Source organism: Bombina bombina, chromosome 3, assembly GCF_027579735.1.
Source record: "Bombina bombina isolate aBomBom1 chromosome 3, aBomBom1.pri, whole genome shotgun sequence".
NCBI classification, from domain to species: Eukaryota; Metazoa; Chordata; class Amphibia; order Anura; family Bombinatoridae; genus Bombina; species Bombina bombina.
The window spans coordinates 1,059,958,209-1,059,973,326 of NC_069501.1; the positions used below are offsets into that span (position 1 = coordinate 1,059,958,209).

At 41.2% G+C, this 15,118-nt stretch overlaps 1 protein-coding gene across 1 annotated transcript in view; it reads right to left on the reverse strand.

Moving 5' to 3' along the window:
* Positions 1-15,118, reverse strand: part of ESPL1 (extra spindle pole bodies like 1, separase) — an 810,416-nt gene that overhangs the window by 772,347 nt on the left and 22,951 nt on the right. The window contains exons 2-3 of the mRNA XM_053708312.1: positions 13,532-13,644; positions 12,012-13,091 (exon numbers count right to left, since the gene is read on the reverse strand). Coding sequence (XP_053564287.1) covers positions 12,012-13,091; positions 13,532-13,612 — 1,161 coding nt within the window. The 5' untranslated portion in view covers positions 13,613-13,644. The remainder of the gene's footprint in view (positions 1-12,011; positions 13,092-13,531; positions 13,645-15,118) is intronic.

The window sequence follows — 15,118 nt, forward strand, 5'->3', positions numbered from 1 at the left end:
TTAGGACACAGATGAAGGGAGGGAGCAAATCAGGTCACCTAAACGGAAGGCACCACGGCTTGCAAAACCTGTCTCCCAAAAATAGCCTCCGAAGAAGCAAAAGTATAAAATTTGTAAAATTTGGCAAAAGTGTGCAGTGAAGACCAAGTCGCTGCCTTACATATCTGATCAACAGAAGCCTCGTTCTTGAAGGCCCATGTGGAAGCTACAGCCCTAGTGGAGTGAGCTGTGATTCTTTCAGGAGGCTGCCGTCCGGCAGTCTCATAAGCCAATCGGATGATGCTTTTAAGCCAAAAAGAAAGAGGTAGAAGTTGCTTTTTGACCTCTCCTTTTACCAGAATAGACGACAAACAGAGAAGAAGTTTGTCTGAAGTCTTTTGTAGCTTCTAAGTAGAATATTAGAGCACGGACTACATCTAAATTGTGTAGCAAACGTTCCTTCTTTGAAACTGGATTCGGACACAAAGAAGGTACAACTATCTCCTGATTAATATTTTTGTTGGAAACAACCTTTGGTAGAAAACCAGGCTTAGTACGCAAAACAACCTTATCTGAATGGAACACCAGATAGGGTGGAGTACATTGTAGAGCAGATAACTCAGAAACTCTTCTAGCAGAAGAAATAGCAACCAAAAACAAAACTTTCCAAGATAGTAACTTAATATCTATGGAATGTAAAGGTTCAAACGGAACCCCTTGAAGAACTGAAAGAACTAGATTTAAACTCCAGGGAGGAGTCAAAGGTCTGTAAACAGGCTTGATCCGAACCAAAGCCTGAACAAATGCTTGAACATCTGGCACAACTGCCAGTCGTTTGTGTAGTAGGACAGATAAAGCAGAAATCTGTCCCTTTAGAGAACTTGCAGATAAACCTTTATCCAAACCTTCTTGTAGAAAGGAAAGAATCCTAGGAATCTTTATCTTATTCCATGGGAATCCCTTGGATTCACACCAGCAGATATATCTTTTACATATGTTATGGTAAATCTTTCTAGTTACCGGTTTTCTGGCTTGAACCAGAGTATCTATCACGGAATCTGAAAACCCACGCTTTGATAGAATCAAGCGTTCAATCTCCAAGCCGTCAGCTGGAGGGAGACCAGATTTGGATGTTCGAATGGACCCTGAACAAGAAGGTCCTGTCTCAAAGGTAGCTTCCATGGTGGAACCGATGACATTCACCAGGTCTGCATACCAAGTCCTGCGTGGCCACGCAGGAGCTATCAAGATCACCAAGGCCCTCTCCCGTTTGATCCTGGCTACCAGCCTGGGAATGAGAGGAAACGGTGGAAACACATAAGCTAGGTTGAAGGTCCAAGGCGCTACTAGTGCATCCACTAGAGTCGCCTTGGGATCCCTGGATCTGGACCCGTAGCAAGGAACCTTGAAGTTCTGACGGGACGCCATCAGATCCATATCTGGAATGCCCCATAGTTGCGTCAACTGGGCAAAGATCTCCGGGTGGAGTTCCCACTCTCCCGGATGGAATGTCTGACGACTCAAATAATCCGCTTCCCAGTTTTCCACACCTGGAATGTGGATCGCAGATAGGTGGCAGGAGTGATTCTCCGCCCATTGTATTATTTTGGTCACTTCTTTCATCGCCAGGGAACTCCTTGTTCCCCCCTGATGATTGAGATACGCAACAGTCGTCATGTTGTCTGATTGGAATCTTATGAATCTGGCCTTTGCTAGCTGAGGCCAAGCCTTGAGAGCATTGAATATCGCTCTTAGTTCCAGAATGTTTATCGGGAGAAGAGACTCTTCCCGAGACCACAGTCCCTGAGCTTTCAGGGATTCCCAGACCGCGCCCCAGCCCACTAGGCTGGCGTCGGTCGTGACGATGACCCACTCTGGCCATAGGATCTTTGAAAGCACAATTATCCTCGATAGGAATAGTAGTGCGCTTGTTTAGAGTAGAAACTGCCCCCTCGACCTTAGGGACTGTCTGCCATAAGTCCTTTCTGGGGTCGACCATAGGAAATAATTTCTTAAATATAGGAGGGGGAACAAAAGGTATGCCGGGTTCTCCCATTCCTTATTCACTATGTCCGCCACCCGCTTGGGTATAGGAAAAGCGTCGGGGTGCACCGGAACCTCTAGGAACTTGTCCATCTTGCATAATTTTTCTGGAATGACCAGGTTGTCACAATCATCCAGAGTAGATAACACCTCCTTAAGCAGTGCGCGGAGATGTTCTAATTTAAATGTCACAACATCAGGTTCAGCCTGTTGGGAAATTTTTCCTGAATCTGAAATTTCCCCATCTGACAAAACCTCCCTCATGGCCCCTTCAGATTGGTGTGAGGGTATGACAGAAAAATTATCAGCGCCCTCCTGCTCTTCAGTGTTTAAAACAGAGCAATCACGCTTTCTCTGATATGCAGGCATTTTGGATAAAATATTTGCTATGGAGTTATCCATTACAGCCGTCAATTGTTGCATGGTAATAAGCATTGGCGCGCTAGAAGTACTAGGGGCCTCCTGCGTGGGCAAAACTGGTGTAGACACAGAAGGAGATGATGTAGAACCATGTCTACTCCCTTCATCTGATGAATCATCTTGGGCAACTTCATTATCTGTGACAGTACTGTCCTTACTTTGTTTGGACGCTTTAGCACAATTATCACATAATTTAGAAGGGGGAGACGCATTGACTTTCATACATATAGAACATATCTTATCTGAAGGCACAGACATGTTAAACAGGCTTAAACTTGTCAGTAAAACACAAAAACCGTTTTAAATCAAAACCGTTACTGTCTCTTTAAATTTTAAACAGAGCACACTTTATTACTGAATATGTGAAAAAATATGAAGGAATTGTTCAAAATTTACCAAAATTTCACCACAGTGTCTTAAAGCATTAAAAGTATTGCACACCAACTTTCAGAGCTTTAACCCTTAAAATAACGAAACCGGAGCCGGTTACAGTTTTAACCCCTCTACAGTCCCAGCTACAGCCTTTGCTGCGACTCTACCAAACCCAGAGGGGAATACGATACCAAATGACGCCTTCTAGGAACTTTTCCAACTATTTTCAGGTCCTCACACATGCATCTGCATGTCTTGCTCTCAAAAACAACTGCGCAATAATGGCGCGAAAATGAGGCTCAGCCTACAACTGGGAAGGCCCTTCCTGACTGGAAAAGGTGTCTAACATAGTGCCTGACGTTAAAAAACGTTCCCCAAGTTTATAAATGTGAAATACCAGCATAAACATGTATAAAATGCCCAAATAAAGCAATCGATTTTGCCCATAAAAGTGTCTACCAGTTTTATAGCCCATATTAAGCCCTTTATTCTGCTTGAGACTAAGAAAATGGCTTACCGGTCCCCATGAGGGGAAATGACAGCCTTCCAGCATTACACAGTCCTGTTAGAAATATGGCTAGTCATACCTTAAGCAGAAAAGTCTGCTAACTGTTTCCCCCAACTGAAGTTACTTCATCTCAACAGTCCTATGTGGAAACAGCAAAGGATTTTAGTTACTGTCTGCTAAAATCATCTTCCTCTCACAAACAGAATTCTTCATCTCTTTCTGTTTCAGAGTAAATAGTACATACCAGCACTATTTTAAAATAACAATTGATAGTAGAATAAAAAACTACAACTAAACACCACATACTCTTAACCATCTCCGTGGAGATGTTGCCTGTGCAACGGCAAAGAGAATGACTGAGGTGGGCGGAGCCTAGGAGGGACTATATGGCCAGCTTTGCTGGGACTCTTTGCCATTTCCTGTTGGGGAAGAGATATACCCACAAGTAAGGATGACGCCGTGGACCGGACACACCAATGTTGGAGAAAAAAAACCTTAAATCAGCTTAGCACTCAGGTGGGAAAGTGCTTAACATTCAAAGGGCTAAGACATTTAATATGACTTGTATTTCCAAAATGTGCTTTGTTCTTTTGGTATGCCTTGTTGAAAATGAATACGCACATAGCATATGAAACTAGCTGGCGATTTGGTGCCTGCACACAATTGTCTCTTGTGATTGGCTAGCTAGATGTGTTCAGTAGCTGCCAGTAGTGCAATGCTGTTCCTTCAGCAAAGGATAACAAGATAATGAAGCAAATTTGATTTAAAAAAAAAGTAAATTTGAAAGTTGCATCTTCTGACTCATTAATTTTTTGGGGTTTCCTATCCCTTTAAATGCCCTAAACCCCAAGACAGAACATACAGTGATCTGAGATGTCATCGCAGAAAATGCAGCATGTCTGCAGAAAGAACAGGACACAAACAGGAACTGTTAGCAATTTTTAGTTTTCCTTTTCACAGTTCCTCCAGAGCAATGTGCCGTTTGAAGTGAATAGTCAAATATGCAGTAGCGCTGCAAAGTAGTAGTGCATTAATTGACTGGCTCTCAGAGATCGTTTCAAGCCCGTCCCCTAGCCTTTCATAGTGTGCAAAGCGTTTTTTTTTCTGAATATAAAACATTATTATAAGCAATGCACCTTTTTTAGAGTATTTCTGCAGCTTATTTGCGATGCAGTTTTCAACTACTGCACTATATTATAAAACTTTAAATATTGCTTAATTCTCCAGTTAACTAACACATTACAATTGAAATGGTGCTTTAGTGTAACTGCCTAATTTAAAATTGAATTTCTCTTGTAAGGTGTATCCAGTCCACGGATCATCCATTACTTGTGGGATATTCTCATTCCCAACAGGAAGTTGCAAGAGGACACCCACAGAAGAGCTGTTATATAGCTCCTCCCCTAACTGCCATATCCGGTCATTCTCTTGCAACTCTCAACACGCATGGAGGTAGTAAGAGAGAGTGGTGAAATATAGTTAGTTTTTTATCTTCAATCAAAAGTTTGTTATTTTAAATGGTACCGGAGTTGTACTATTTTATCCCAGGCAGTAAATAGAAGAAGAATCTGCCTGAGTTTTCTATGATCTTAGCAGGTTGTAACTAAGATCCATTGCTGTTCTCACATATGTCTGAGGAGAGAGGTAACTTCAGCGGGAGAATGGCGTGCAGGTTACACTGCTATGAGGTATGTGCAGTTACAATTTTTTCTAGAAATGGAAAATGCTGCTGATACCGGATTAATGTAAGTTAAGCCTGAATACAGTGATTTAATAGCGACTGGTATCATGCTTACTCTCAGGGGTAATACCCTTATAAAATTGCAATATAAAACGTTTGCTGGCATGTTTAATCGTTTTTATATATGCATTGGTGATAAAACTTTATTGGGGCCTAGTTTTTTCCACATGGCTGGCTTAAATTTTGCCTAGAAACAGTTTCCTGAGGCTTTCCACTGTTGTAGTATGAGTGGGAGGGGCCTTTTCTAGCGCTTTTTTGCGCAGTTAAAATTACAAACTGTGACATCCAGCTTCCCTCAGGAGTCCCCTGTATGCTATAGGACATCTCTAAAGGGCTCAAAGGCTTTCCAAAGTCGTTTATTGGGGAAGGTAGGGCCACAGCAGGCTGTGGCAGTTTGTTGTGTCTGTTAAAAAAACGTCTATATCGTTTTTTTGATCCGTTTTTTGAATTAAGGGGTTAATCATCCATTTGCAAGTGGGTGCAATGCTCTGTTAACTTATTACATACACTGTAAAAATTTTGTTTGAATTACTGCCTTTTTTCACTGTTTTTCACATTTTGACAAAATTTGTTTCTCTTAAAAGGCACAGTACCGTTTTATTTATTTGCTTGTTAACTTGATTTAGAGTGTTTTCCAAGCTTGCTAGTCTCATCGCTAGTCTGTACAAACATGTCTGACATAGAGGAAACTCCTTGTTCATTAGGTTTAAAAGCCATGGTGGAACCCCCTCTTAGAATGTGTACCAAATGTACTGATTTCACTTTAAGCAATAAAGATCATATTCTGTCTTTAAAACATTTATCACCAGAGGAATCTGACGAGGGGGAAGTTATGCCGACTAACTCTCCCCACGTGTCAGATCCTTTGACTCCCGCTTAAGGGACTTACGCTCAAATGGCGCCAAGTACATTTAGGGCGCCCATAGCGATTACTTTACAAGACATGGCGGCAGTCATGGATAATACACTGTCAGCGGTATTAGCCAGAATACCTGAATTCAGAGGTAAGCGAGATAGCTCTGGGGTTAGACGAGATGCAGAGCATACTAACGCTTTAAGAACCATGTCTGATACTGCCTCACAATATGCAGAAGCTGAGGAAGGAGAGCTTCAGTCTGTGGGTGATGTTTATGACTCAGGAAAGATGATGCAACCTGATTCTGATATTTCTACATTTAAATTTAAGCTTGAACACCTCCACGTGTTGCTCAGGGAGGTTTTAGCTGCTCTGGATGACTGTGATACAATTGCAGTGCCAGAGAAATTGTGTAGACTGGATAAATACTATGCAGTGCCGGTGTGTACTGATGTTTTTTCCAATACCTTAAAGGTTTACAGAAATTATTAATAAGGAATGGGATAGACCAGGTGTGACGTTCTCTTCACCTCCTATTTTTAGAAAAATGTTTCCAATAGACGCCACCACACGGGACTTATGACAGACAGTTCCTAAGGTGGAGGGAGCAGTTTATACTTTAGCAAAGCGTACTACTATCCCTGTTGAGGACAGTTGTGCTTTTTTAGATCCAATGGATAAAAAAAATTAGGTTACCTTAAGAAAATATTTATTCAATAAGGTTTTATCCTACAGCCCCTTGCATGCATTGCTCCTGTCACTGCTGCTGCGGCGTTCTGGTTTGAGTCTCTGGAAGAGGCTTTACAGGTAGCGACTCCATTGGATGACATACTATGCAAGCTTAGAGCACTTAAGCTAGCCAATTCCTTTGTTTCTGATGCCATTGTTCATTTGACTAAACTAACGGCTAAGAATTCTGGTTTTGCTATCCAGGCGCGCAGAGCGCTATGGCTTAAATCATGGTCAGCTGACGTGACTTCAAAATCTAAGCTGCTTAACATTCCCTTCAAGGGGCAGACCCTATTCGGGCCTGGTTTGAAGGAGATTATTGCCGATATCACTGGAGGAAAAGGTCATGCCCTTCCTCAGGACAGGTCCAAATCAAGGGCCAAACAGTCTATTTTTCGTGCCTTTCGAAACTTCAAGGAAAGTGCGGCATCAACTTCCTCTAATGCAAACAAGAGGGAACTTTTGCTCAGTCCAAGACGGTCTGGAGACCAAACCAGACCTGGAACAAAGGTAAGCAGGCCAAAAAAGCCTGCTGCTGCCTCTAAGACAGCATGAAGGAATGGCCCCCTATCCAGTAACGGATCTAGTAGGGGGCAGACCTTCGCTCTTTGCCCAGGCGTGGGCAAGAGATGTCCAGGATCCCTGGGCGTTGGAAATTATATCCCAGGGATATCTTCTGGACTTCAAAGCTTCCCCCCCAAAAGGGAGATTTCACCTTTCACAATTATCTGCAAACAAGATAAAGAGAGAGGCATTCTTACACTGTGTACGAGACCTCCTAGTTATGGTAGTGATCCATCCAGTTCCAAAGGAGGAACAGGGACAGGGTTTTTACTCAATCTGTTTGTGGTTCCCAAAAAAGAGGGAACCTTCAGACCAATTTTGGATCTAAAGATCTTAAACAAATTCCTCAGAGTTCCATCATTCAAGATGGAAACTATTCGTACCATCCTACCTATGATCCAGGAGGGTCAATATATGACTACAGTGGATTTAAAGGATGCTTATCTTCACATTCCGATAAAGATCATCATCTGTTACTCAGGTTTGCCTTTCTAGACAGGCATTACCAGTTTGTAGCTCTTCCCTTTGGATTAGCTACAGACCCAAGAATCTTTACGAAGGTTCTAGGGTCGCTTCTGGCGGTCCTAAGGCCGTGGGGCATAGCAGTGGCCCCTTATTTAGACATCCTGATACAGGCGTCAAACTTCCAAATTGCCAAGTCTCATACGGACGTAGTACTGGCATTTCTAAGATCGCATGGGTGGAAAGTGAACGAGGAAAAAGAGTTCTCTGTCCCCACTCACAAGAGTTTCCTTCCCAGGGACTCTGATAGATTCTGTAGAAATGAAAATTTACCTGACGGAGTCCAGGTTATCAAAGCTTCTAAATTCCTGCCGTGTTCTTCATTCCATTCCGCTCCCTTCGGTGGCTCAGTGCATGGAAGTAATCGGCTTAATGGTAGCGGCAATGGACATAGTGCCGTTTGCACGTCTACATCTCAGACCGCTGCAACTATGCATGCTCAGTCAGTTGAACGGGGATTACACATATTTGTCCCCTCTACTAAATCTGGATCAAGAGACCAGGGATTCTCTTCTCTGGCGGCTATCTCAGGTCCATCTGTCCAAAGGTATGACCTTTCGCAGGCCAGATTGGACAATTGTAACAACAGATGCCAGCCTTCTAGGTTGGGGTGCAGTCTGGAACTCCCTGAAGGCTCAGGGATCATGGACTCAGGAGGAGAAACTCCTAATAAATATTCTGGAACTGAGAGCGATATTCAATGCTCTTCAGGCTTGGCCTCAGTTAGCAACTCTGAGGTACATCAGATTTCAGTCGGACAACATCACGACTGTGGCTTACAACAACCATCAAGGGGAAACAAGAAGTTCCCTAGCGATGTTAGCAGTCTCAAAGATAATTCGCTGGGCAGAGAGCCACTCTTGCCACCTATCAGCTATCCATATCCCAGATTGTAGAGCACAATTGATTCATCGTTAGGGCAAACCAGAACTGGATCTCATGGCGTCTCCACAGAACGCCAAGCTTCCTTGTTACGGATCCAGGTCCAGGGATCCCAAGGCGACGCTAATAGATGCTCTAGCAGCACCCTGGTCTTTCAACCTGGCTTATGTGTTTCCACCGTTTTCCTCTGCTCCCTCGACTGATTGCCAAGGTCAAGCAGGAGAGAGCATCAGTGATTTTGATAGCGCCTGTGTGGCCACGCAGGACCTGGTATGCAGATCTGGTGGACATGTCATCCTTTCCACCATGGACTCTGCCTCTGAGACAGGACCTTCTACTTCAGGGTCCTTTCAACCATCCAAATCTAATTTCTCTGAGACTGACTGCCTGGAGATTGAACGCATGATTTTATCAAAGCGTGGCTTCTCCGAGTCAGTCATTGATACTTTAATACAGGCACGAAAGCCTGTCACCAGGAAAATTTACCATAAAAAATGGCGTACATCTCTTTATTGGTGTGAATCCCAGGGTTACTTATGGAGTAAGGTCAGGATTCCCATGATATTATCTTTTCTCCAAGATGGTTTGGAAAAAGGATTGTCAGCTAGTTCCTTAAAAGGACAGATTTCTGCTTTGTCTATTCTTTTGCACAAGCGTCTGGCAGATGTTCCAGACGTTCAGGCATTTTGTCAGGCTTTGGTTAGAATCAAGCCTGTGTTTTAACCTGTTGCTCCGCCATGGAGCTTAAATTTGGTTCTTAAGGTTCTTCAAGGAGTTCCGTTTGAACCTCTTCATTCCATAGATATCAAACTTTTATCTTGGAAAGTTCTTTTTTTTGGTAGCTATTTCCTCGGCTCGTAGAGTCTCCGAGTTATCTGCCTTACAATGTGATTCTCCTTATCTGATTTTCCATACGGATAAGGTAGTCCTACGTACCAAACCTGGGTTTTTACCTAAGGTGGTATCTAACAAGAATATCAATCAAGAGATTGTGGTTCCGTCACTGTGTCCTAATCCTTCTTCAAAGAAGGAACGTCTATTACACAATCTGGACGTGGTTCGTGCTTTAAAGTTTTACTTACAAGCTACTAAAGATTTTCGTCAAACATCTGCCTTGTTTGGACAGAGGAGAGGTCAAAAGGCTTCGGCAACCTCTCTTTCTTTTTTGGCTAAGAAGCATAATCCGCTTAGCCTATGAGACTGCTGGCCAGCAGCCTCCTGAAAGGATTACAGCTCATTCTTCTAGAGCTGTGGCTTCCACTTGGGCCTTTAAAAATGAGGCTTCTGTTGAACAGATTTGCAAGGCGGCGACTTGGTCTTCGCTTCATACTTTTTCAAAATTCTACAAATTTGATACTTTTGCTTCTTCGAAGGCTATTTTTGGGAGAAAGGTTTTACAGGCAGTGGTATCTTCCGTTTAAGTACCTGCCTTGTCCCTCCCTTCATCCGTGTACTTTAGCTTTGGTATTGGTATCCCACAAGTAATGGATGATCCGTGGACTGGATACACCTTACAAGAGAAAACACAATTTATGCTTACCTGATAAATGTATTTCTCTTGTGGTGTATCCAGTCCACGGCCCGCCCTGTCATTTTAAGGCAGGTAATTTTTTCATTTAAACTACAGTCACCACTGCACCCTATGGTTTCTCCTTTCTCTGCGTGTTTTCGGTCGAATGACTGGATATGGCAGTTAGGGGAGGAGCTATATAGCAGCTCTGCTGTAGGTGTCCTCTTGCAACTTCCTGTTGGGAATGAGAATATCCCACAAGTAATGGATGATCCGTGGACTGGATACACCACAAGAGAAATAAATTTATCAGGTAAGCATAAATTGTGTTTTTATTTAAAAATGACCTGCAGAAAATGTTTCACTAAAAAATTTAATCGCAGAAAGTGAAAGAGAGTTCTGCCTCTGGGGCCCTAAAGTCTGAAGATTTTACCCCCAATTATATTAAAAAATGCATTCCCCGAAAATCCCCATTTAATAGGCCTACCCTCTTTCATCCACACCGCAATGCCAAGACCCCTGTCACGCTGCATCTACTGTATGGAACTCTCCATACCTTCCTGTTAGATTATCTATCCGCTTTAAAGCCTCAGGCACTTATTTATATGCAACTCAAATAGATTTTCAGTTTCCGTTCCAACTGTTTATCACTATTCCCCACCAACATAAACTTACAGCTGCTTTTTTCACTGTTGTTGTAAATACAAACCATTATTTAACCTCAGCCAAACAACCCTACACCTTTGAGTGTCTCATCCCCTACTAATTGTATTTGCAGAATACATGATAATTGGAGTATTCATTACATCAGCTTTACAAATAAACATGTATTACCAATTAACAGTTCCTTTTCCAGATTTAAGGATACACAGTGACAGCACATTACATTATAAACCAGGGTTCTTCATTACTGGGTTGCAACATGTTTAGTGGGTCGTGACGTGTGTGTGTGGTGTAAGAGAGAGTATGTGATGTGTTTATGTGGTGTGTGTCAAGAGGCAGAACTTTTCCTTACTTTCTGTGATGAGATTTTAAATTTACTGAAACATTTTCTGCAGGTCATTTTGAAATAAAACTCAAGTTAAATTAGGCAAATACACTAAAGCACCACAGTTCAATTGCATAGAAAATTATCTGAAGAAAAAAAAAGAAAGAAATTTTGTTAAATGTTTCTTGAATAAATTTGTTTCTTTTTGTTGTGGTTTAACATGACAAGGTAAATGTAGTAATAAAAAAAGGTACATTGCTCACAGGAACATCTTACATTCAGAAGTCACAGCGCTTATTCATATTTAACCATTCTCTTCCAACAGCACTTAACTCTGGAAAACTTAAACAGTGCAGCCATAGCAAAGCTCTGTTTGAAGAGAACTATCTAATGTGGAGCAGTGCTGCAAACTGTATGTGTTAACAGTTTCTGCATGTTTCCCATTTTTTCTGCAGACATGCTGCATTTTCTGCGATGACATCTCAGATCACAGCAGTTTGCCTGGGGGGGGTTGTATAAGTGTGGGTGTTAGAGTGTTTCGTACGAGAGTGTGTGTTATTACCTTTCACAACACTTTCAAGTTTGTCTACACTTAGGATTGTAGTATGCAGACATTTTTGTCACTTTGCCAAAAAATGCAGCCACCTTGTTGTATATTACTTCAGAAGTTTTCAGACCAAGCATAAAAATAAGCTTGTGAAATGCTGTGTTCTGAAAATTGGAATATCAAGTTGTGAAAGGCATTTTATCTTTCTATTTATTATTCTGAATTAAATTTTAAAAAAATTAGCCAAAGTTATATGCTGAAATTCACTCTATACTAAACCAAAATGAAGATAAATAAGCAGCCAACCACACAGAAGATAAATGACAGGTGCTAAATAGTTAGGTACAAACCATGGATGCTTGCTTCTCTATAAGACAGGAATGCAACTCAAGAAACTTGGCCAGACTTAGGACCTCATGAAGGCCTAGCTTTCCAGCATTAACACTGTGCCTAAGACGTCCATCCAAAGAGGAAACAGCAAATTGGCAGCACTCTCCCAGTGCCTGACACAGCCAGCCATCACCGGAGTCAAAGGCTGCTTTAACTAGGTCTGTCCCCTTTGACAAAAGTTTCTCAAGTTCAAATGATCTGTCCAGTTCATTAAAGTCTAGAGCAAGATCCAAAAGTGCCAGTCCCACTTGACAGCATCCTTCTACCCCATTTAAATATTCATGAGCTTTTTTAATAGCTTCTCGTCCTTGTTTAAAGCAGCGGCTTTTGCAGAGTTTATGACACCTTTCCAATGTGAGTTCCACTAAACAACGAGCCCGTGGCCCACTATGTATGCCATGCTGTACAAGAGGTTTCACTAGTAGATCCTCCAGAGTTTGACTTAGGAAAAGAGCATCATCTTGGCTGCACAATTTGCCTTTGGACTCAAAAGCCAATGTTGCCGACTTAGTATGGCGAGAGACTGATAAGGAAGAATCTTCATGAGATGCTGAACACTCTATGAGCAAAAGGAAGCGCAAAGAATGTAGTCTAAGGCACAGGGTTTCTCTGTTATAGGAACAAGGGGTTTGCTTCTGCTCTTTATCACTAGCTGCCTTCCAAAGCAGCTGAAATCCACTTTTGGACAAAGCTGTGAAGTCCCCTAAATCCTGCTGATCTGCAGGTGAGCTGAAAAGAAAGGAGTACAGAAGATCTGAAAATTGAGTGCAGGCCCAGAATGATGACTCACGTGCAGAGAAGTTCTTCATTAGATGAAAGAGGATTTTTTCAAGATAGAAGGGAGTGCGCTGGGGACAAGATGCATGGAAACCTCGACAAGCAAGTTGTGCAAGGGGCACAAGGCTCTGTAAGTGTTCACCATGACAGCTGGAGTCCCCTGCCCAGTGGTTACAGGCACGAAGTACGCGGTCACATACTACTCTTTGATCTGACAGCTGGTCTTGGGCAGAGGAAGCACCTGGGACATCAGCGAGACATGCCTGAAAGCAGGAGAAAGTAAATGGTTATGGCATTTTTAAAAATTACGATAGAAAAAAAAAATTGTAAAGTCCAATATTATAAAAAGTACCATTTTTTTTTTGCAAACATATCCCATTCTACAGCCTATCAATCTGAGAAAACATGTGAATGCTCTAAGCCCTTTCCCTTTTAGGAAATTCTATGCAGTCCTAACTGCGCTGGGCTTTAGCGCCATTAGAACGGCATGGAATGTCCTAACCATAGTCGCTGACTATATGGGATTGTGGACTGGCGTTCCTATCGTAATAGGCATTCCCCCGACCACATAATTGAAATCACGCGATCGCGTGACTTAAATTTTTATAAATGAGTCCCGGGAGGAAAGGGTTAAACCACCAAAATAAAAATAAATTAAAAAAAACACACCACTATTGAATTTTGGCACAGGCATACTACTCACCTGGAGTTCAGAGTGTAAATTTCCCACTGCATCTATAGAAGATGTCCTCTTTATAAAGTCTGCTCCTTTGAAGGCCTTCATGTCCCCTTACTGTCAAAGATAGTTGAGCAACTCTACACATACAGAAAAAAAAAATAATATAGGTTAGCAGTCTGTAATATAGAATAAGAATGAAGTATACCTGCATATGCATGTATCAGAAATGTTTTATTGCAGATACTTTGTTAGAATTAAAAAATAATAATAAATATTTGTATTATTATTATTAGATATAAAATTATATTTTAGTCTGAGATGAAAAAGCTTATAGAATCTTCTAATCTTACAATGACTTAGAAATGGTGTGTTTATTTGCAATATAAAATAATTTACAAAAAAAGTTAACCCTAAATTTATTATATATAAACAAACAAAACAGCAGTAACATAGTAGTTTAAAGGGACAGAAAACCCCAAAAATGTATTTCATGGATAGAACATACAATTTTAAACAAATTTCCAATTTATTTATATTATCCACTAGTGTAGGAAATGTGCAGGGCTGCAAATAACGATTATTTTCATAATCGATTATTTTATCGACTAATCGAATAAAAAAAGAATCAATAATTGTTTCCTATATTTTAAATAAAATCCATACTGACTGTTACAAATATAAACTTTGGAGTTAATATCCCATAAGTAATGGATGATCCGTGGACTGGATACACTTAACAAGAGAAATATAAACTTTGGACTAAAACTTTACATTAATACAACTGTTTGTCCAATGTTTAAGCAGAAGAACACATTTTTTCAAAATTAAGCAAAACAAAACCACAAACTGGTTAAAAAAAAAGGTAGAACTAAAAAAAAAGTAGAATATCACTGTTTATAACATTCTGTTACTCACTCTTTCAGAAACTTTGCATTGAAATGCAAAAATATCAACATGACCACATACTCCTGGCTGAGGCTGGCTCTCTTTTTGAAAGCTATTTTGCCTGCAGCAGAGGCGCTCAGATGGTGTTGAGGTGTCAGATGCATAATCACGGTTTTGCCAATATTACCAAAGTGGGATATGTATCTGTGTTAGCTCTTCACCAATGCAAAGTGTTTTCCACCTTGGCAAGGGGCCTCTTAAAGTAAACCTGGACATTATTCTAACATAAAAAATATCTTGAATGGGGCGGAGCTAGGACCGCTGTGTGAGATGGCTGCTCCTTTGTAGTGCTCCTGAGAGTGGTAAATGGCAAGGAAAAAATGTAATATTTACAGTGACATTAGGAACTTTTAAAATATATACAGGTGGCCCTCATTTTACAACGGTTCAATTTACACTGTTTCAGAATAACAACCTTTTTTTCCAGTCATGTGACTGCTATTGAAAAGCATTGAGAAGCAATGCATTTACTAAAATAGCCAGTAGTTGCAGCTGTCCGCTTGTGTTGCAGCAAAGCCAAGCAAGCTGAAATTAATCAGTTTAACCAGACCTGAGCTATCAAGCAGATTTCAAAGGAACAAGATCTTCCGTTCTATAAATCAGTCCAGATTGGAATGCATAGAAAGAACTGTTTGCAGAAAAATGCAAGTGAAGTTGTGTTGTGTG